At 38.7% G+C, this 22,298-nt stretch overlaps 2 protein-coding genes across 3 annotated transcripts; one reads left to right on the forward strand and one right to left on the reverse strand.

Moving 5' to 3' along the window:
* Positions 1 to 2,186: 2,186 nt before the first annotated feature.
* NDUFA5 (NADH:ubiquinone oxidoreductase subunit A5) lies at positions 2,187 to 5,204 on the reverse strand. Its single transcript, XM_005146089.3, has 5 exons — positions 5,084 to 5,204; positions 4,608 to 4,652; positions 3,855 to 3,971; positions 2,946 to 3,011; positions 2,187 to 2,400 (listed from the first exon to the last, which is right to left on the reverse strand). The coding sequence occupies exons 1-5, from the start codon at positions 5,102 to 5,104 to the stop codon at positions 2,299 to 2,301; spliced, it is 351 nt and encodes a 116-aa protein (XP_005146146.1). The 5' UTR covers positions 5,105 to 5,204; the 3' UTR covers positions 2,187 to 2,298.
* A 45-nt stretch (positions 5,205 to 5,249) lies between these two features.
* Positions 5,250 to 22,090, forward strand: ASB15 (ankyrin repeat and SOCS box containing 15). 2 transcript variants are annotated; one of them, XM_005146090.3, is made up of 10 exons: positions 5,250 to 5,296; positions 12,656 to 12,784; positions 13,855 to 13,907; positions 14,005 to 14,136; positions 14,543 to 14,701; positions 17,418 to 17,663; positions 18,289 to 18,460; positions 18,842 to 19,412; positions 19,999 to 20,152; positions 21,472 to 22,090. In XM_005146090.3, exons 2-10 carry the CDS (start codon positions 12,669 to 12,671, stop codon positions 21,642 to 21,644), a joined length of 1,776 nt encoding a protein of 591 aa, XP_005146147.2. In that variant the 5' UTR covers positions 5,250 to 5,296; positions 12,656 to 12,668; the 3' UTR covers positions 21,645 to 22,090. The 2 variants fall into 2 exon arrangements, with proteins under 2 accessions (XP_005146147.2, XP_030902184.2); XM_031046324.2 differs by lacking the exons at positions 5,250 to 5,296; positions 13,855 to 13,907 and having other exon boundaries at positions 12,665 to 12,784.
* Positions 22,091 to 22,298: the final 208 nt, after the last annotated feature.

Below are 22,298 nucleotides of genomic sequence, written 5' to 3' on the forward strand. Positions count from 1 at the left end.
AATTAACCAATGATGATAATAAAATAATGAAAAATGCAGAAAATGCTAAAAAGCACAAAGCTGAAAAATCCTTATTAATGATTCCTGGAGTAGGCTCCACTAGAACCTTTTTAAGATTCCAGTTAATTGATTCCTAAATTAAAGCATTTGTGAAGGCTAATCCAGTGGTTTGGATAGAAAGATTTAGAGAATTATCTTATTTTGAGTCATGTGAAACAAACACTCATACACCAGAAAAAATCACTGAGAATATACATTAGGAAATAAGCTCTGGGAAAAAAAAAAATCCCCTCAAGGTAGTGAATAACTTCTGTTAGGGCCTGTATTGAGGACATATTTGTACATTTGTGAAAGGGATAAGGTGCAAGTACACTTTTTATCAGTGAAACTCAGTTTCTCCTCTTCTGGAATGCCATCTAGTGGTTTTATCTCAGAAGAGACCAGCTTCTATCCTTTTGAAGACTGAAAACCCTTCAAAACAGTGAAGCAAAATACTTTCGACTTTTTCAGTTGTCCCAGGTTCAGCAGTAGCAGTCATTTTTTCTCCTTCTTAGTAGCTGGTGCAGTGCTGTGGTTTTGACTTTCAGCCTGGGAACAGCACTGATAACACCAATGTGTTCAGTTATGCTCAAATGTTTAGTCTGACCAAGGACTTTCTGAGTCTCATGCTCTGCCAGGGAGAAGGGGAAGCTGGGAGGAAGCAGAGACAGGACACCTCACCCAAACTAGCCAAAGAGGTATTCCTTACCACAGCATGTCATGCCCACGAGTTAAACTGAGAGCTATCCGGAAGGGCTAGTTCACTGCTCGGTCGGGCTGGGTACCAGTCAGCGGGTGGTGTGGTATTGTATTCTCTTCTCTTGTTATTTCCCTTATTGTTATTATTATACGTGGTAGCAGTAGTGGTTTGTGTTATACCTTAGTTACTGGGCTGCTCTTATCTCAATGCATGGGAGTTACATTATTTCAGTTCTCCTCCCCATCCCTCCGGGAGCTGCGAGAGGAAAGTGGGGGGAGTGAGTGAGATCTGCGTGGCTGATTTACGACTGAGCTTAAACCATATCAGTCTTCAAAATCTAAAAGTTTTTGTAATGATAGTAATAATAATTGAAATAAACAATGCTGAAGAACTAAGTGAAAATAGTTGCTAGAGTCAATGCCCTAGGTATACTTCCTGTTTTTTTAATCCCACTGTCTTACTCCTCTAATACCTTGACTGTATAAAATACTATGTAAAGACATAATTAATAATTAATAATGATGTCACAGGTAAACTTATAGGCCTAATGACTATGAAAACCAGCTGTTACGTAATGTTACATAGTGCAGTGTCATTATTGTAAACATTTAATCAAATGCAGATTTCTGTCATACAGCTATATTCTTCTCTTTAAAGTTGTAAGAACTTAATATTAACACTACTGAAAAAAACCTATGAGTGAAGGCAAACTCATACAGTCCCTCTGATCCGGTTTGGATATTTTAATTGGAGCTTAAAAGATTAAATCTGTAAACAATCAGGAGAGGCAGGCACTGTTTCCATTTAAATGCTTGAAAGAACCTAGCCAGATCTATCAAGAAATATCAGCTGTTTTTCTTCCTTAACTAGATAATATTCAAGCTCTGAATCAATAGTATACATCTATAAAGTATACATGTTTATATACCAAGCCTTTGTAAGACCCCAGTAGTGAAGTCTGTGCGATGCGTATGATGCCAAGCATGGTAACCTACCAGCTTACTAACAGACCTGTTCTTGCCCTTACCTTCAGGGGCAGCCTTCCTTCTCCCCTTGCCCATCCACTCTCGGGTCTTTCCAGAGCTTCCCCTTGAGATAGAATTAGCACTGATGTGGGCAGACACCAGTCACCAGATCCTGATCTCAGAATTTGTCTGGTCAGACACTGGCAGTGGCTGGCAAAAATGCACAACCCAAGGTGGGAAAGAACGGCAGGATCATACTTTTCTACAACCTGGATTCTGACTTCAAATGGCCTGTAATATCGGTATTTGTTAACATACAGATGCAGATTATAAAAATAAAAAGGCACAAATACCCTGTTAATACTAAATTACTAAAGAAAATAAACCAAAGGTTGTATAACAGCTGGAAAGATATTTCCAAAAAGCATTTTTCCAAGAAATGCGAAGCAGTCTTTAGATTGCTAAATATAAACAGACATTGGGATGAAACATGTTTTTATGAAGTTATTATATTTAATTTAAGGACAACTGTCAGAAATAACAGATTAATAATTAACTTTTTTCAGTTTTCAAGAGCTTACACCATTTTGAAAATCAGATTGGCCATCTCCACTGGTCAGAAGGAGGTTCTTCAACTAGAGGCTCCCATGGTTTCCACTGCACCATTTTTCTTGCCAGAGAAAGCTCACTTTCAGCCTGTTAATAAATACCATACAAAAATTCTTAAATTCTGTACAACTGACAAAATATTACATTATCTCTACTTCATTATGTAAGTGATGTCACTACCTATCACAGTTACAGACTATCAGAAGGAACTGTGTGCTTTGGGTTTTGTTTCTAAAAACCATATTGAATCACCCCCAAATACCAAACAGTCTGTTCACCAAGGCATTCCCAATGATAACTTCATGATACTTTCCAGTTTATCTGGATTATTCACCAATATTATTCAATTGTCTTGTGCTCTTTCTGCTGATTTAAGATTCTGTACCAACCAGTGTAGGTACACCCAGGTACACCTGTAAGCATAACAGTAAACATGTGCTAACCATGTTAGGTTTCAGCATGGTCATCCCAAGCACATGACAATTAATTTTCAGATTTTTTTTTTCCATTTGATTGTTTTGCCACAAATGAAGATACAGAAAACTACTGATTTTCTGACCGAAGCTTAGCCAAAAGAACAGTGAAAACCACAGCTCCCTTTTTAATCTAACCTTCCAATTTTCCTACTTTACCTGTAAAATGACTTCTTCTATGTGACCACTATTCAGTTTGTCCTGTAGCTTTTGCACGTCCGTCTCCTGTGTATTCAAATACACATAAATAAATGTCTGTATTTACTGAGAAGCAGAAAGCCCAGATAAACTATGAAAACAATACTTTAACTAGATCACACTCTAATCTTCCTCAAACCTTGCACCAAATTAGCTAGCTTCTGCCATTTTACATTGTCAAAGAAATCTCACACACTTTTCTTATTGGAAATCAAACATTAAACTCTCAGTGATAAATATTAAAAAAACGAGTACAACCTAATGACATCCCAAGAATAATTAGCAGCTCAGCGCTTCAGTATTTATCTTGAAAGACAATTTTGATCTTAGCTTTTTATAAAATGATATGCAGCCTTCCAATTATCATCTTAAATACACAGTTCCAGTATTGCATTTTTTAATGCACCAAAAAGCAGTTTAAAATGTCAAAGGCAAAGACTGGGCTTTCAGCAACCCTATCTAGTGGGAGGCATGCCTGCCTATGGCAGGAAGTTGTAACTAGATGAACTTTAAAGTCCCTTCCAACCCAAACCATTCTGTGATTGTTTGATTGTGGTAAGATTATACAACATTAAGAGCACATGCATTTTTTTGTGCAAGTGTTCAGAAATTACCACTGTTCCTAAAAATGTATCTTAAAAATTATGTTTTCTTCTAATTTTCACAAAAAATGTCAGGAAGAAATTTACAGGTTTTTTTTATATACAATGTTCATTGGTAACAAAAATAAACCTCAAGTCTTCAATTATTTCTGAATTGATACCTGAAGGATACATATACTCCTGAAAACAGCCAATCATTTTGAAAATCATTCTTCTCATCCTAAAAATGTTTTCATGTGTAGCATTTATGAAACAGCACCATACTTACCGTTTGCACCAAATTAAACCGCTCATTTATAATCTGCTCAGTGTATTTCCTGTATGCTGCATCTTTGGGAATGTTCTGCAGGACACCAAGGATTTTTGTGTACAGCATTCGCAGGCGCTTAAGTGATGACAAGACATGGTTAAATTACATTAGAATTAACTTCTTGTCCTACTTAGCCCACTAGCTATCTAACTATACACACGTATAGAGTTATAGTATTCAATCCAGAAAAGTAGGATTAACAAAATAAGTAAGTCTGAACCACAGAACTGCATCCTGGTTAAGACTGGGATTTAGCAGGATTGAAAAGTTAGCACTGTCAGAGTCCTCAAAGGAAAAAAAAAAGTTGCAATCTGTAGTACATCTGATGCAAAATGGAAACAATAAAAGCTATGTTTCTAATATTAACCATACTTTTAAAAAATCTGGTAAATTCACATCTGAACCATCAGTTTCTGAAAAATTACCTGGGAAAGATTACCTTGGAGATTAGAGAAATCAAATACTAGGTCATAAAACAACATACACCAAAGAGGTTTTTGAAAATTTGCATATGCAACAAAAAGCAAATGTGTACAAAATAAATCCTAATGGTATCAATTAAAGTTCTGAGAATTTATCACCCTCTCACTTTGGAATTTTGGTAAGTTGTGACTACTTTATGCTACACAATGTACCTACTACAGAAATATGTACCCAAAGGCCTTCATCTTGCAGACAATTTCCATTAAATACACAAGACACATGACATACCTCATGAGGGTTTTCAGCTACGGCCAGTCCTACAAGTCCAGTGGTCTGCATACAGAGCATGAACAGATTTAGTATACCTAAGCATCCTTTTCCGTGCTACCCGATGATTCTGTTTTGGCTCAATATACACCTGACAGGGAACACTCCGTGACACGAGCCTTTGCCTCCCACCACACACACGGGATCCCATAAGCTTTGCGGTGCTTTGACAGGGTGGGAGAGCGAGCAGCAGGACACTTCACAGCACAAGGTGGCTCCTGGCAGCCGCCCTGACCCGCCGAACTCCGGCTTACCCGCCTCCTTCCTCGGACCCGCCCCTCCAGTAACTGTCCCTGCTGCCCTACGAGCACCCGGCGCCTGACCCGCATACCCCGCAGAACCAAGCCTGACGCTCCCCTCAGCCCGGCTCTCTCTCGCCCGCTGCTCCCCAGGGACAGACCCGCAGTGCAGAGCAGGCTGCCCGCCCGCCGCCTCACCTTCCTCAGTGCCCCCGCCATAGCCGCACTGCGCGAAACACCCCGTCCCGGCCTCCACCGCCGGACAACGGGTCAGCAGCGCGCATGCGCGCAGGGGCTCCAGTTAGAGGACGCGGCGGAGGACGCCGCTCTGCTCATGCGCCGCTGCTGCGCCGGCTCCGGTCCCCGTGAGCAGCGAGCGAAGGAGAGCGGAGCGTGAGGAATGCGCATGCGGTTTGTGACACCGGGCGGGGGGGCGCGCATGCGCATGGTGGTGGATGAGGCGGCTGGCTTTTAGGCCGGGAAGTTTCCGCTCGGGCCGGTGTGGCGCGGCCTCGCCCGCTGAAGAGAGCCGGTCCGTGTCGGTGGTGTGGTGGCCGCTTGGGGGGCAGGCAGCTGGACCCTCCCTCTGGAGCTGCGGGGAGGGGAGGCGGTGTCGCTCTCTGTGTGGCCGGGCCGGCTGTCCTTGCCGGGGGCGGCGTGGCTCGGTGTGGGGAGAGGCCAGGCCTGCTTTCGGGTCCTGTTCCTGAATCTGTCGCAGGCTGGGGCTGTGCGCGTCCTTTATTCGGGGCGGCTGTCTTACCGGAAGGCAGATCGGGGTTTGTAACTCTGCTTCTTGGTGGGCAGGGTTTGCTGTAGCAGTACACTGCAGTTTGTGCTTTGCTGCACTGAGGAGAATCACGTATCTGGTTATCCCTTTTAAATTTAAACGCGTTTACTAATAGCGATGGACGTGAAAATTCTAAAGACAGCTTTTGATCAGTGTGCAGAAGTTAAAATTTTCTAAATGACAAATACTCTATTGAAAGAGCTGTTCTAGAAATGCATTGCACAGAGATCGTATGTGTGGTATCTTGCATTTAGATTTTTAGCACGTTTCTAATAAAGATGCAGTGTAACTTTGTTTGATGTGTTTGGGTGGTGACAGCAGTTGAAATCAACTGACTTTTGCCAAGTGATAGCTAACTGCCATAATGAGTTCTCAGTGCTAACAGGTTCATAGTTTTGGATTTATTTTCCAAAATGTTTTGCAGAGTTCAAGCTTCAGACTTGATTTCAGATCTTCGTTTCACAAGTCAAACAACTCTCAAGCCTGAAAATGTCAGAAATATGTTTAGCTGCTGCTCAGGGCCATTTTTTGTGTGATGTATGCTGGGAAATAAAGATATTTATGTCCACTCACGTTGGGATTTTGGTGTAGTACATGTGATTTCAATACATTTCAGCTTCTTACGTTCTTTCATAAAATACATGTTGGGGTTTGCAAAAGTTTCTAGTACATGAATCAATTTTTCTATTATGTAAAAAAATATGATTGATAACTGATGCAGTGTGCAACAGTAGGCATTTTTATTAGGACCTCTTGGGAATAGGTCTAATTAGAAATAGTGTAGAAGCTTATAAGCAATTAGAATGTTACATATTTTTTGCAAAGTTACTATACTAAAGGGTTGTAGGCATCTGTTCATCAGTCAGGTCTTCCTGAGGTTGGTGATTTTCTACTTCAGAGAATACACAGAAGTCTGGAATTTGTTTAATAAGTAGATGCATGCATATACTTTCTATGAACTTTGGCTGTGAAATTTGACCAAGAAACTGTGTTAAAAGTGGCTAATTAGTTACAGAATCAAAAGTAAGGATCACTGGAATAGAACATAGCAAATAGGTGATTGCTCAGTTAGTAAAGCAAAAAAAGTATAAAATGCTTAAGGGAAAAAAGAAAATTAAGTGACATGAGGTAGGAGGAAAAAATAATGGTAGATATAAACATGACATTCATTTGAAGATCCAGCTGTTTTATTAAAGTGTATCATTATGGCCTAGCTGCTCATTTAAAGGGTGCATTTTGCATGATGAGAAATAATTGATAATAATTGTGTTGTAAGTTTACATAGTATTTATTTGGACTAATATTTATTCAGAATTCATTTGACCTGCTCTTTAGCTCCTCTTTCCCATCACTGGTAAGCAAACCCGACAAAGCAAGTTTCAGAATGCCATGGAGTTTTCCCTGAAAGCTGGTCTTCTAATATGACCCATACTGCTGCCTTTCTGTAACTTAAGCAAAATTATTAATACAGGTTACATCAGAATTTCAGGTTTGTGCTTCTCCACTTCCAAGCATTCTTTGAGATTGCATCAGAGAGACCTGGAGTTTCTTTCCAAGGCACTGAGAATCCCTCTTCCCTTTCAAAATGACAATTTTTAAACATTTCTGCCTGTGTTTATTGAATATAGGGTCCAACCAGATAATCTGTCTCCTGATTATACTAATCGACCACAGGACACATTGTTCTGTGCCTGGTGATCTCTGCATCATTCAAACAATAGTTCTAACTCTGTTTGCACAACCCAAGCATGTAGGTGTCCTTACCACGCCCTAGTACAGATAGTAAAAAATACTAAGGCACGTTGATGAGATAGTTCATGAAATCAGCCACAAGTGATACAGTAGGAAGTTCCCCAAACAGTTGCCCTGTCAGAAGTTGCAGCATTATATCATCATTAAATGTTTTTATTGATCTTGTGTCCAAAGATGGGATGCGTGTTGTGCCTTAGTTAAGCTTACAGTTTTATGGGTCTGTAAATGCAGGTGAATCATGGGACACAGAAGGGTTCACAGCATACAGTTTAATTTCATCAAAACAATTAAAGATAAGTTGTAAGTTTGTTGTTTCAGTTTGTTACATTTCCTTGTCTGTTCATTTTGGTAAAGATAGTAAATAATTGGTTAAAACCAAAGCAATGCAGAGGTGTTGCATCAGTGATAAGTATCCAGCTTCTTCCTCATCCCATGCATGTAACTGAATTTGCTGTGTACTGCTGCTGTTCACATTACTTTTGGGTTATTCTGCTTTTGCATCACTGCTGTTTGTGGTGCTGTGCCTCCTGCTTCTTTGTCCACAAGTTCTTAAATCTAGTAAAATAAGCATTGTAATTGTTGTCACTGAATCTTTGCATCCTCTCAGCTACAGAGATCAGTGTTTTGTGGTGTAAAATGGTAGGGTCTACAACTAGTGAAAGGCTCAGTCTTCAGAGATTTGATTTAATTTATGTAAATACACTACCAGATTTTTTTAATGTAGCCCTTGAGACTAAGTTGGCAGATAATTTATTTTCTTAATGAGAGTTGTTGAACCAATGAGGGCACAGATAATCTTATTATACCATCCAGACCTCGTGTTACATTTGACGAGATTGTAGAGAAGTCATGTGTAATACTTTCCTGTGGTTCAAGTCTGCTTATGTTACAGTTGCACAAGGTCAGACCTTAATTTATCTAGCAACTGCGTATTTAATTTTAGAAGTATCACAGGACCCATCAGCTTGCAGGGAACCATTCCTGGCTATTCAAAAAGCAGGCCCCAAAGTAACAGTGGCAAGATAATGGGTGGTAAAGGTGAGAATATATGGTATGCTTGCTAATTAGACTAACAGAAAGAGCTTAAAACTGTAGTATTTAATAGACTGAGTCCAAATTTAGATTGCTATTAATTATTGCTATGAATAAGCTCTTTGCATGCCTAAGGGCCCTCTATTTATAGAGAGCAAAGCTAGGATTGTCTAGTTTATTTTAAGGATAAGAAATTAGAATAACATTAACAGTCACATAACTTTATACCTATGTGTTTAGAAGTGATGACTGCTTTCCAAGGAAAGACGCAGCTTCCATGATTAGGAAGTAGGTCAGATTTATTTCCATGAAAAAAACAGTAACTTAAGAGAGCAAACCCCTTTATTTTTGAAGGAAACCAGCAAGAAGTAATATCTAGTTTTTCAGGCATAAGTGGAAAAAATATCAGACTACTCAGTGCTATTTAAGGAAAATATTCTTGATAATACAAAAAGCAAAAGTTGTTTAGAGTAAGCATTTGCAGTTGGTTTTTGTGATCTATTGCCTGGCTCTGGAAATTGCAAAGCTTCCATACGTGAATGGAAGAAGATCTTGCTGCTGAGATTTTTAGCTTTTTCATTGCCACATCATGTAGTGGACTGGGGATGTCTCTGCTGCTGCTCAGTGTACCAGCCACACGGTTACATTCCACTGTGATCCTAGTGGAACATCCACTCCTCAGTTGGACCTTGTCACTTCAACACAGTATATTACCAGCAGTGATATTGTAAATCAGGCTCTCAAAGCATGTATAGACCCATAGCAATGTGTTCAGAACTTGTGCTGGGATGAGCTCTTTGCCTTATATTTACTCTGTCTTGTCACAATCACTTGCTACCTTACTTTCTTTTTTTATAATATTTTTTTTGTGGGATAATGTCCTGGGTTCAGCAGTAGCAGTCAGTTTTTCTCCTTCTAAGTATCTGGTGCAGCACTGTGTTTTGACTTTCAGCCTGGGAACAGAGCTGATAACACTGATGTTTTTAGTTCTTGCTAAGTAATGTTTACTCTGACCAAGGACTTTTTGAGCCTCATGCTCAGACAGGGAGGAGGGGAGGCCGTGAGGAAGCAGAGACAGGACACCTGACCCAAACTAGCCAAAGAGATATTCCATACCACAGCACGTCATGCCCGGGGAGGTAGCTGGGAGCTCCCCGGAAGGGCTCGCTCTCTTCTGGGTCGGGCTCGTTTCAGCAGGTGGTATCGTATTCTCTTCCCTTGTTATTTCTCTTATAATTATTATTATTGGTAGTAGCAGTAGTGATTTGCGTTATACCTTAGTTACTGGACTGTTCTTAACCCATGGGGGTTACTGGGGGGGGGAAGAGACTGTGGTTGGGTTTTAAACCACGACAAATAAGGTAATTTGTAAGAGGTGCACACAACAATTCTGAAACACTGGTCATCTGAGACCTTTCTGGTTAAGTCTGTGTTCAAGCAGAGTTTAATGTTGCCTGCAGCATAATCCATCTGGGGAATACAGCACTGTACAGTATGGAAGTTACATGATCAGAGGAAACACAGTTTCCATGATGACCTATAAGCTGATTTCTTCCTGTAATCTTTTGGAGAGAAGGTAGAAAGGCAATACATATTTTTCCAGGAATAGAAGGATTTTCTTATGAAACAACTATACTGCAAGATGTTCTGTGCGCTTACCTCTCTCCTTGGAATCAGTAACATTGGAGGCTATTGATCACCTCACAGAGGTAAACCATACATAGATACTGTAATATACCCAACCAGCCTCTTTTTCAGACACTTTTCCATGTGTGGGTCTAAGTCTTCAGGAGTCTTTTTGATTCAGGCTCTAGAACAGATATAATACGATGGGCTGCAACATTACAGTTTTCAGTTGCAATTCTCCTAAGTACAGCAACTTCAGTAGGTATTGTGGGGCACAAATATCCATCTATGTGGATCTTACAGGGTGACCATAATTCAATAAAAGCATGCTTCAAAAGTTTCAGCAGTGGCATGAAATCTTCAGATTTGGGAGGTTCAAAATGTAAGGTGTGAAGAAAGGGGAGGTACCTTCTTTTTGCCTTTAAGCTGTTGAGGAGGAAGCAAGAGGTAATGAATGTTATGTGTTTATGTGTTAGATGTATTTATTGAGATACGCTTCTAAATCTGCAAGACCAAGAGGGATTTTATCCTTGCTGTCTAAAAGGTTTGTCAGAATGATGGAAGCTTTAAGATGCCATCAGAATTAGAAAAATATTTATAAAAATGTGAAGATAAATGCACAACAGAACTTGACTTAGAATTCTCTTGCCTGTTGGTGAAGTTCATTGCTATAAAGGGATGAGGAAGAGAGGCTCAGTTTCATGGCCTTATTGATTATGAGAATTTTACATTCTGATTAGTAAGAAACTTGTGATAGCATTCCCAAAAAAAATGATGGTCGGCTGCATTGTTTTGTGTAGCGTGTTCAAGTTGCTATGGTTTGTATTACGCCTTGGAAGTTTGGCATGGGATACCTTCCTTTCAAATAAAGCAAATTACATTAAAACTAAACAAACATCCTGCCCAACAGTCAGTCAGTACTCAGTAATTTCAGAAGCCTTTGTTTTGCATAAGAGGTTCTGCCTAAATTTCAGTATGCCAGAAGATAACTTCGAGAACTTTCCAGAGTTAGTATGATGTGGAGTGGATGTAACATTAGGTAATATGTGAAAGGTTCTGGTACATGTGCCTGCATTGTGCTGACAAGTTCACCAGTCAAACTTATGTGTGAAATCTTCTTTTGCACTGTTATGGTGAAGCCTTGGGTAAAGACACCAAAGGAGGGAGCAGAGAACCTTTCAGAAAAGCATTGTCTAGAATAAAGGTCTATTCTTCTAAGCCCCAAAATAAAATTTGTTCATGAATATTTATTTGTGGAAGGTTTTTGCAGACAGAAGTGTCAGTCAAGACCAAAATTGTATTTTTTTTTCCTTCAAAGAAAATGGGATCGAAGTGGAGATTTTTTCCACTTTCCTTCAGATAGTCCATCCTTGCAGTTAAAAACCTGGGCCATGCAAGAGGTTGGAATCTGCATTATGTGGAATCTGAATCCAGGAGACCCTTCTGGGTCAGTCTGACTCTAAGCCCTTATTAATTTAATTTTGGTTTGCAAGCTTTATTGTAATACTCTATACTTAAAGTATTTGTGGATGGGATTATAATATTTGCTATGGTACTTTGATTGTCTTACTATTTGCGGGAACAATGCAGAAATTAGTCTAAAAAGAAAACTGGTTAGCACTTTACCTTGAAGATAATTTTCAGAAAATGGCCTCTAAATAATTTCCAATGTTCCTTCTCTAATTGAAAAATTACTTATTCCATCAGAAACATATAACAGATGCTTAATATAATTGTTTAGTATGTGTGCAACAATTTGGCAATGATAAGAGTTCTGTGGGATAGGTACAGTGCATGCAAACTGTGGGAGGAGTAGTTTAAAACTTAAAAATAATTCAGCATCTGGTGTCCTCTGCCTGATTAAAGGACAAACTAAGATTGAATCTACTAAGATTGAATAAAACAGAAAAATTGGCAAAACCTTAGGCCCAATAGTAAAAACCTAGGTAGCTACAGCCAGGCATATTTGAAGTTAGTAATTCTCAAACAATTTGAGTGCTTTTCTTTTTTGTGTCTAGAATGTTTAAATATATATGCGTTTGTGTTTATGCTCATGAGTTTGTGAATGCTTGTATTTGACAGGAATCATTTCTGAGGTGATAATGGTGTTGACTATTCATTATTCATGCTCCTGTAGACAATTTATATTCACTGGCTTGATGACCACAGGTTTCAAAGAGGAAAAGTTCCTTTTTATGGTTCACAGATTTTCCAGTATTTGTCTGTAGATGATAAATGCAGTGTGTGAACAATAAAGAGAGCTTTTCCTAAATGGAAAGTCTAGTGCTAAATGTTTCCAGGGTTCACCATCTTTAAACGGGAATTTTAACATTTTAAAATAGAATCCTAGAATGGCTTGGGTTGGAAGGAACCTTAAAGATCACCTAGTTCTACCCCCTGCTGCCACCGGCAGGGGCACTTGCCACTAGAGCAGGGAATAAACTCACAAAAACATTATTAAATTAAAAGACATTTATGGAAACACCTGATTTTATTACAAAGAGTGTCTTAAGCAAGATATGATCCTTAGCAGTATATTTTTGTGTATATTTCAAAATAGCTTATCATTATAGCTCACCATAGAAAATGATGGATGAAAAAGAAGATTTGGTTGAAGATCTGCTCACTGAGTATGCCATACAGCTTAGCATCCAAGAATCAAATGGGCCCAAACCACCAATGTCTTCCAGCTATAATGACAGGTACTGTCCATTCAATATGTTAGAGATTATGCCATATTTTAAAGAGTGTTTTGAGACATTAGTACTTAGTCCAAACTAGAACAACAATGAAAAGACCACAGCAGTGTTCCAGTGGGGATTCATACATTACTTCAGTATTATAGTTGAGAGTGGTTCCTATAATTAGGAACTGTAGGGCTTAGCTGGGCTGTGTGGCATGATGATCGCTTTGGGAAGTGATACTTACTTGGTTAAACTAATACTTTGCTTTTCAGGCCATTTACCTTCTTATAAAAAGTGTGTCAAACAAAGGTAAACTTTGTCCTAGTAGTTCCTCATAATTCCATAAATATATTTTGTAGATTGTTCTTTCTAAAATGGAATGATGTAGAACTGTAAGTCATGGGGGACTGTTAACATTTCCCCATTTCCTGTGGGCTCTCGTGAAGGCCTGGGTCCTCACTGGGCTCCTGCTGTACGACTGGAATCTCCCTTTTCACTGAAGGCTCTCTGCGGAGCTGCTGGGTTATTTGGCTGCTTTTTCTTTTTTATTTGATCTGTTTTTTAATATGCTCTTACCACCAGAATAGCTCAAAGAGCTAGCAGGCACCAGGGATTTAATCCCATCTCATGGAGGTTTAAATGGTATTGTTAAAATTCTTACACCTCTTTTCCAGGGAAAATGGTACCGTTTTTCCACTGAGATCATCAAACTCTCCTTCGTTAGTGAATATTGACATTCTGACACCGTCACATTCTCGTTTGCTGTCTTAAGGTTTCTGAATCGGACCGGATCATTTTTGTAGTGTGGGGCAAATACAGCTTTTAGTCCATGTCAGAATTCTTCACCAAATTAGGAATTCCATCAAGTCAGTCCTCCGTAGGAACTGTGCACTTGAGCAGTTTTAGATACTCTGAAGGACCACAGAACAAGTTTAACTTGAGAGGCCACAAGACTAATCAAATGTGTAGTTGATATATTCAAAGGAAAGTTGGCTTAGTTGAGAACCTAGTGGGAAATACTGAACAAATATTAGTATGCATCTACTTTTTCTTTATATTTTCTATTCTCTGCTCTTTTTTTTGGATAGTTTTGTACCACCTAGTGAGGAAAATAGAAAAATTGTAACATCCATAAAACAAGGTAAAATCCCTAAACCAAAATAGTCCCTTTGCAAAAACAAGCTTTCTGTGTATTATTTTCCCAATTGCATCTCATTTATCTGTTGGATTTTTTTAAGGTGAAGTATTTGGGCTCCAAGAACTAGTGAAACAGAAATATGCTTTGGATGAAGCTGATGAAAGAGGGTGGTTTCCACTGCATGAGGCTGCAGTTCAGCCGATTCAGCAAATACTTGAAACCATTCTAGATGGTGAGTAAAGTGAAAATATCCCATAATATAAGGGAAGCACCAAAGAATCATAGAGCAATAAATAGTCATCCATAACAACAGGTTAGAATTTCTCAATAAATGAAGTATGATCAAATCCTCCATGGAGCATCTTGCTTGTGTTAAGTATTTGGGCAAATTTTCTTTTGGGGAAAGTTGCATTAATTTGCATCAACAAAGAACTTGGACTGTTTTTAATGTTTTGTTCAGAAACATACAGAACAAAATTACTGTTCAGTATTCAGTATTTGTCAGTACTAGTTAGGCTAAGGTAAACATAATTACAAGTAATTTTCGTAAAGACTTAGCACTTAAGGATTTCTAGTATATGTGTATATGTTAACAGTCTTGTGCTTTAATTTTGTCTTTTCTCACTTTCTTACTCTAGCATCTTATAAAGCAATGTGGGAATACAAAACATGTGATGGAGAAACACCATTAACTTTGGCAGCAAAAGCTGGCTTCGTGGAGAATGTCCGAACGTTGTTGGAAAAGGGTGTTTGGCCCAATACCACAAATGACAAAGGAGAAACTCCACTTCTCATCGGTAATTGTCTCTTCTCCCTAGGTTTAATCAGAGCGAATGGCAGCACTTCCCATCTGCCAAGTACTCACCCAAGAACTCCTATGGGCTTGTGTGGTTTAGATGCTGGTCATCATTTTAGATGAAACTAAATGCCCAGCACTTGGTGAAATGTACCCAGCATTCAATTCAGCACTCATTGTGCTTTAGGTGATCACTGAGCTCATCTTAAAGATGCACTTTATGCTTTAAGTGATTGCTGAGCTGCTCCTAAGAAAACAGGACCTATTTTTTTTTGTAAAGGAGCCATATCTCTACCTTCAGGTGCCATAAAACCTTTACCAACCTTTGGTTCTATTTGACCTTCTTAAGGTACAAGTACAGTATAATAAGCTGATGCGTTAACCTAAATGTACTTTTGTGGAGGTCTGGAGGTTAGTGGAGGTTTTTTGTTTTATCAGATGATTTCTTCCAGAGTAGGCAAGTATTTTCAATTTCAGAATCTCCCATGTTGCTTCCCTTCCCTCTTTCACTGAAAATAAGTTTCAATTGCATTTCTAAGTAATGCCCCAATTCAAAGAAAGAGGATTCCTTTGGAAGATTTTATGCTATTGGTAGACTTAAATAAGCTTTACTATACATGAGTAATTTAGCTATACTAGCTTATTATTTCTCTTGAATAGAATCAATCTGCAAAATTAATATTAGAAAATACAATCTATAATATGATTATCAGTGTTAAAATATTCAGTTCTCCATTAACATTTTAAGGCCCAGAGGCATTTCTAGAAGGTTCCTCGGCAATGTCTTGCTTTAGAATCATAGAATAGTTAGGGTTGGAAAGGACCTTAAGATCATCTAGTTCCAACCACCTTCCATGGACAGGAACACCTTCCACTAAACCGTGTCACCTAAGGCTCTGTCCAAGCTGGCCTTGAACATCACCAGGGATGAAGCATTCACAACTTCCCTGGGCAACCCATTCCAAGACCTCACCACCCTTACGGTAAAGAACTTCCTTATATCCAATCTAAACTTCCCCCATTTAAGTTTCGACCCGTTACCCCTTGTCATATCATTACAGTCCCTAATGAAGAGTCCATCCCCAGCATCCCTATAGCCCCTCTTCAGATACTGGAAGGCTGCTGTGAGGTCTCCACGCAGTCTTCTCCAGGCTGAACAGCCCCAACTTTCTCAGCCTGTCTTCATATGGGAGGTGCTCCAGTCCCCTGATCATCCTCATGGCCTCCTCTGGACTTGTTCTAACAGTTCAATGTCCTTTTTATGTTGAGGACACCAGAACTGCACACAATACTCCAAGTGAGGTCTCACGAGAGCAGAGTAGAGGGGCAGGATCACCTCCTTTGACCTGCTGGTCATGCTCCTTTTGATGCAGCCCAGGATACGGTTGGCTTTCTGGGCTGTGAGTGCACGCTGCAGCTGGCTCATGTTCATTTTCTCATTGACTAACACCCCAAGTCCTTCTCCGCAGGACTACCATGAATTTCCTTTTTGCTCAACCTGTAGCTGTGCCTGGGATTGCTCCCACCCAGGTGTAGGACCTTGCACTTGGCACTTAACTTCGCATTCTTTTTAGGAACTGTTAGACTGTAAATTGTCAAAGCTATTTGTAGCCTTTGCTTTTAATGAATGCTTCAAGGAGTTAACTAGAGCTAATGAAAAGGGGTTTTACCCCTTATAATGACAGTTTATTTTCCTAGATATTTCTCTATACAAACTTACGAAAGTGAGGTTTGTCAGTTAGGTGTTGTTTATGTGATGCTTCGTATGGTTTTGTGTCACTTAGCACTGAAAATGTGGATGTAGATATTGCTGTGCATCATATATTTCAAACTTTGTCTAGAGGATCAGGTGCTTGACTTTTAGTAGGTGATGCTCATTATTTAGTTACTCCTTTTAATTTTAAATCACTGGACCAAAGGGCTCTTTAGTAACAAGGTAACTGCTGAAGAAGTTTCTGTCTAGTGGGATGATTTCTGCTTCCAGATACTCTATTTCACAGCAATTCTGGATAATTACAAAAAGTGTTGCCTCTTCAAAACCTTAACTATATAATGGGACATTCACAAGAGTTAAACGTGTTAATCCTATGTTGCTGATCTCTCTCGGCTGCCCACCAGTCAGTGGAGAGATCTCCTATTCAGAAGTAAAATGAGATTCTACTCAGGATCACTATTTTTTATGTAAATAATTTTGCAGGTGTAGTTACCCTTGAAAACCATGGAACCTAAAAGGACAGAACATGGCCTCTAAGTATGACAGATATCAACTGTACTTTGACTGACAACACCCATGGAGTACGTTAGGATTAGAGTTACTAGATGACAAAACCACAAATAGAATTTTTTTGGGACACTGTAATGTTTACACCAACTTTAGAAGTAAGAACCGTATTCAAATATGTTATTTTCATTGTTGCTTTCCTTTGATACACCTGCTTCTACTTTCTCAGAATCAAAGTGGTGCTGCTTTTGCCCTCCGTGCTCCCAACTGACATATTTTCCAGCTTCTGTTGGTTTACCTTGATTTGCTGAGCAGCTGCCATTACCACTAATTTACCGGTAAATTGGATTCCTAGATTTCTAGGACTGGGAATCTTTTTAATTTCCTCATATCAGTACAAAAGGAAAAGCCTTTTTGAACTTAATAGATGTCTTTCACTTTTAAGATAAAATACCTGAAAATGTATTATTTTCTTCTTTTTAAAAATATCTTCAAGCTGTAAGAGGGGGCTCTTTTGAAATGGTGTCCACTCTGATTAAGCACAACTGTAGAATCCATCAGCCATGTGTAAAACGTTGGTCAGCAATGCATGAAGCTGCAAAACAGGGACGCAAAGACATTGTTGCTCTTCTTCTGAAGAATGGTGGAAATGTGAATCTTAAGGATGGATATGGAGTAACACCATTAGGTGTAGCTGCTGAATATGGTCACTGTGATGTGCTGGAGCATCTTATTCATAAAGGTATGTATCTTACTCGTAAAGATATGCACAGGCATACATCTTACCTGGTTGCTGGGGTGTTTTAGCATGATCATGGAAAAGGAAGGAGAGAGTAGTGATGAATGAGAAGATTGGTTTCTTGGAAGGAAATTAAGCATATGTGAGAGTTCCTGCTAGACTGGAGTAATGCTTGCATTTTTCCATAATACATATGAGAGGAGTGGCAGAGTCAATACAAATCCATTTCAGTCAAGGAAGGCCTTACTGCTGCTATAGACGCCCTTCTTGCCCTTCTTTCATTCTCTTTACTCTTGTCATTCCCTTCCCTCTCTCCTCTCGCTTCCTCCCTCCCCTGTACAGAATTATATTAGTATTAATTAATGAAATGATGTATTTTTGAAATATGCCAGAATTTTGGAAGTCCCCAGTTGTAACACATTCAAAGCAGACCCCACTCAGGTGACCATTTAAACTTGTCTCTGTACAACTGTTGTTTTGCCTTTGAGTTTTAAATTTGCCACAAGGAATATTTCTTGTTTTGGTAGCATTTTAATTTAAATACATCTGAAAATGAAAAGGAAAGTACTCTGTGATTATTTATATGATGATGTGCAAATCATTTTGAACATAATTATATCCTCTCAAGGTGGAGATGTTCAGGCCTTAGCAGATGATGGTGCATCGATACTTTTTGAAGCAGCCGGAGGAGGTAATCCAGACTGCATAGCCCTTCTTTTGGAATATGGAGGAAGTGGCAATGTGCCTAATAAGGCAGGACTGCTTCCCATACACAAAGCAGCTTATGAGGGGCATTACCTGTGAGTATGAGCTTAAACTTTACATTTTCTTTAAGATTCAATGTGGCAGAAGGTCACATTGAAGAATGGTAAACTTGCAAATGTTATGAACTTGCATTTATATTTCAGAAATGCCTATGGCAGCATTAGTTTGAATTAACTTTCAAGCAGTTTTTTAACATAAACAAAGCAAAATGCAGAACGTACTCCTTAGAACTGAGTGAAAACCACTGAAACAACTTAAACACAAGGTCCTGTTTGATAGTGTTCAAAACTGATGTTTCTGTGTATGCATATTCTTGTTTAAAGTGTCTAGCTGGTAATTTAGCGTATAGCTGAATCAGGGTCATTTTCTTTATGCAGGGGACTGATGCCTAACTAGTTCTACTCACTGTTTTTTAGGGCCCTGAAGTATCTCATTCCGGTCACATCCCAAACTGCAATCCAAAAAAGTGGAATAAGCCCTGTTCACTCAGCAGCAGATGGCCAGAACTCACAGTGTTTAGAGCTCCTCATTGAACATGGTTTTGATGTCAATACTCTCTTGGCTGAACACATTTCAGATACTTACGATGACAAAAGGAAAACTGCACTTTATTTTGCTGTTTCTAACAATGACATTCTTTGCACTGAAATATTGCTCAAAGCAGGGGCAAATCCAAACAAGGATCCTTTAAACTGTCTTCTTGTGGCAGTGAGAGCTGGCAACCATGAAACTGTAAGGCTTCTCCTATCTTATGGAGCAAATGTCAACTGCTACTTTATGTTGGTTAATGATACACATTTCCCCAGCGCCATTCAGTATGCTTTGAACGATGAGGTGATGCTGAGGCTGTTGCTCAATCATGGATATAATGTGGAGATGTGTTTTGACTGTATGCATCAAGATATCTTTGGAAATTCTTTTGTGTGGTCAACTCCAGAGGAAGAGATTCTCCCCGGGTGGACTTCTTCTGTAATAAAGGATAATCCAGTAAATACATAACTTTCTTCCTTCTCTTCATTTTGCTCTTTCCATTAGCCATCTTATACATTCCAGACTACTGTGCAGAATTAAGATTAACATACTGGCAAAATCCTTTTTAAAAACACCCTTAAAATAAAACCGTTTGCATTTCCTTCTCTGAGATAGAGAAAATTATGTACATAGGTTGGTTTTAGGTTGGGGTTCTTACATTAGAGCTTTAGGAAGGATGTTTTAAGAAATTTTGAGGCAGGGTTCTGGAATTTCTCTTCCTATCCTAAACCAGTGGTGTGGCTGTATTCCCAAAGAGGTATTGCTGTTGAACAAAACAGTGCTGCAAATTATAGCAGTGTTATAGTAATTATTTGCCTTCAGGCTTGTCCAGATGAATTAAGGAATCACAAGGGTTAAAGATGGAAGAAAATTACTTTTAAAGTAATGTACCAAGGCATCAGTTCATGACTGTTAAATGGCATTGCTAATACTTTGTTTAAATTAGCTTGTGTAATTACTTGAAAATGTGTAATTTTGGCATTCTGCACAGATTTTGAACTTATGACTTATTTTCTTCCATGACTTATTTTCTTCCTTTCAGTTCTGTGACTTTATTGCTGTTCCTTGGTTGAAACATCTAGCAGGAAAAGTGGTTCGTGTTTTTATAGACTACATGGATTATGTTCCTCTATGCACAAAAATAAAGTTTGTCTTAGAAACACAGAAAGAGTGGACAGAGATACGTCAGATATTGGGTAAATATGTAACTTCCAGTTAATAATATTCTATTATGGGAAACTTTTAATTGCTGAAGTCGGGTCACATTCCTCCAAAGTGTTTTAGCAGTCCAAATATGTACTAGCTAAGAACCACTTTGTGCCTGTCATCTGGTTCTTGAGACAGATTGCCACTGCTCATAAATTAGTTGTTCAGTCTGGAATATGGCAAACGTGCATCTGGCAAGAATTAATCTCACAAAGAATGTCACAGTTGTGTGGGAAGCCTTTTTAGTTAAGCCAGATCACTGAGGTACTTCTCAAATGCCTTATTAACCCATGTGACACTAATCATTGCACAGCTATAGGGCACAACTCTTTTAATTGAGGAATATTGCTCACACTTCCATCCTTTTTGCTCCCTTGGCCTCTCAAGTCTATTAATCATTGAAGAATTATTGTAAGAGCATGGTTTAGATTATGTTCAAGGTGATAGGTGGTGTTAATGAGTGTTCCATTACAGTCTCTGTACCATCATCCCCTAATTCTGATTTACATGATAGACATCTAGAGTTGTCATTGCTAATAACGTGATTGAATGATATTTCTTACCTATGCTTTAATTTTTAATCTCTACACATTAGCCTGGACCTTCCACTATTGGTGGCACCAGAGATAAGTTATACCCACTTTAACTTAAAGAAATCTTTTGGCGAATGTATTAAATGTTCTCTTTGCATTAACTTTGACCTCTTTTTGTTTTTAATTTTAAATGGAATTTGATTTAACTTAAGATTGTAAAAAATATTTAGGTTTAAGACTGGTACCCTGTATTTAATTTTGCTTCAGTTCAGAGGAACTCCTTTTTGTTAGTGTCACAGGAACATCCAAATACTTTGGAAGTCTTAATTACTGATATTCCAAGTATGGTCAAAGTTTTTGTTATGCTCAGGAAGGCTAAATTAGACTGAGTGCTCTGACTGAGGTAAATTCTGGGAAGAAGTATTTGTTTAGAAGACTCAGCAGGCCCGAGCATGGGAAGGTCTGGTCCTGCTGCTTTAGTGATGGATGGTGCCATGGGTGCACCAGGGACAGTGCAGTGTACATATTCCCAAAAGGGAGACAATAATGCTAAGCAGTTAGCTGACAGAAGAAGTTTGGTTAATATCAGCTTTGTGTATCATCACAATTCTGAAGTGGCAAGAATTGTATTTTATTCAGAAGTGGCAAAATCGTAATGCCGCAAGATACTAGATTGTGCTACTGATTTTATTAGAGCATGTTTGGAGATTGCTAACTGGCTTAAAATCCCTATTAATGGCGTTGATATTCCCACCATTTCTTTATCACTTTTTTAGATAATCCTCGCCCATTGAAACATCTCTGTCGCCTGAAAATACGTAAGCTCTTGGGGTTAAAGAGACTGCAGCAACTGTCATCCATGAAGAAGTTTCCACTTCCACCAATTCTCAAGAACTATATCCTATATAAAGAATATGATCTGTATGGAAAAGGGATACATTTAGAATAGTTTTTAAAAATAACCGCATACAGTCTGTAATTTGACTAATTTCCTCACTTTTTTTTTACTAGCTAAAGAGTTGTTTGCGTTTCACATTCATTTACAACATTTTCATACTTGTCGTGAATAGTTCTTTTATGGGAACAATATTTTCTTTAGAACTAGTACATTAAAGATCATGTTTTAGCACAACATTTTACTACCCAAATATAAACTAAAATCAGAATAAAGATGCTCTAATAATTACATAGAACAGTAACCTCTAAATGGGAATTCAGATGAGTAAAGGATGGAAGGATAGAAGAAGAATTTTTGTGATGGACTTCCCAATGAAGATGATAAATACAATTGATACTCTCACCTTGTGGCACTAGTTTATTTATAAAAGAAAATAAAGGTCTAATTTAGCTTGGCAAAGAAAATTAAACCATGAAATGCAGGTCTTTATCATGTAGTTGGCCCAAAATGTAGCACGTTTTGTACTTTGAAGATCATGGTCCTGTTATAAAATTCTCCAAACACTTACAAGATTCTCTTTAGCTGTTTTTGCCAAGTATTTCCTCCCAAGTACAACTGCTGTGTGTGCCAGTACTGCATGTTCAAGGCCTGGCAAATTTTGAGGGACTTTAAGTAGGCTGTTTTGAGGAAAGAGTAGATTTTGAT

This window comes from Melopsittacus undulatus, chromosome 5 (genome assembly GCF_012275295.1).
Source record: "Melopsittacus undulatus isolate bMelUnd1 chromosome 5, bMelUnd1.mat.Z, whole genome shotgun sequence".
Lineage (NCBI taxonomy): Eukaryota > Metazoa > Chordata > Aves > Psittaciformes > Psittaculidae > Melopsittacus > Melopsittacus undulatus.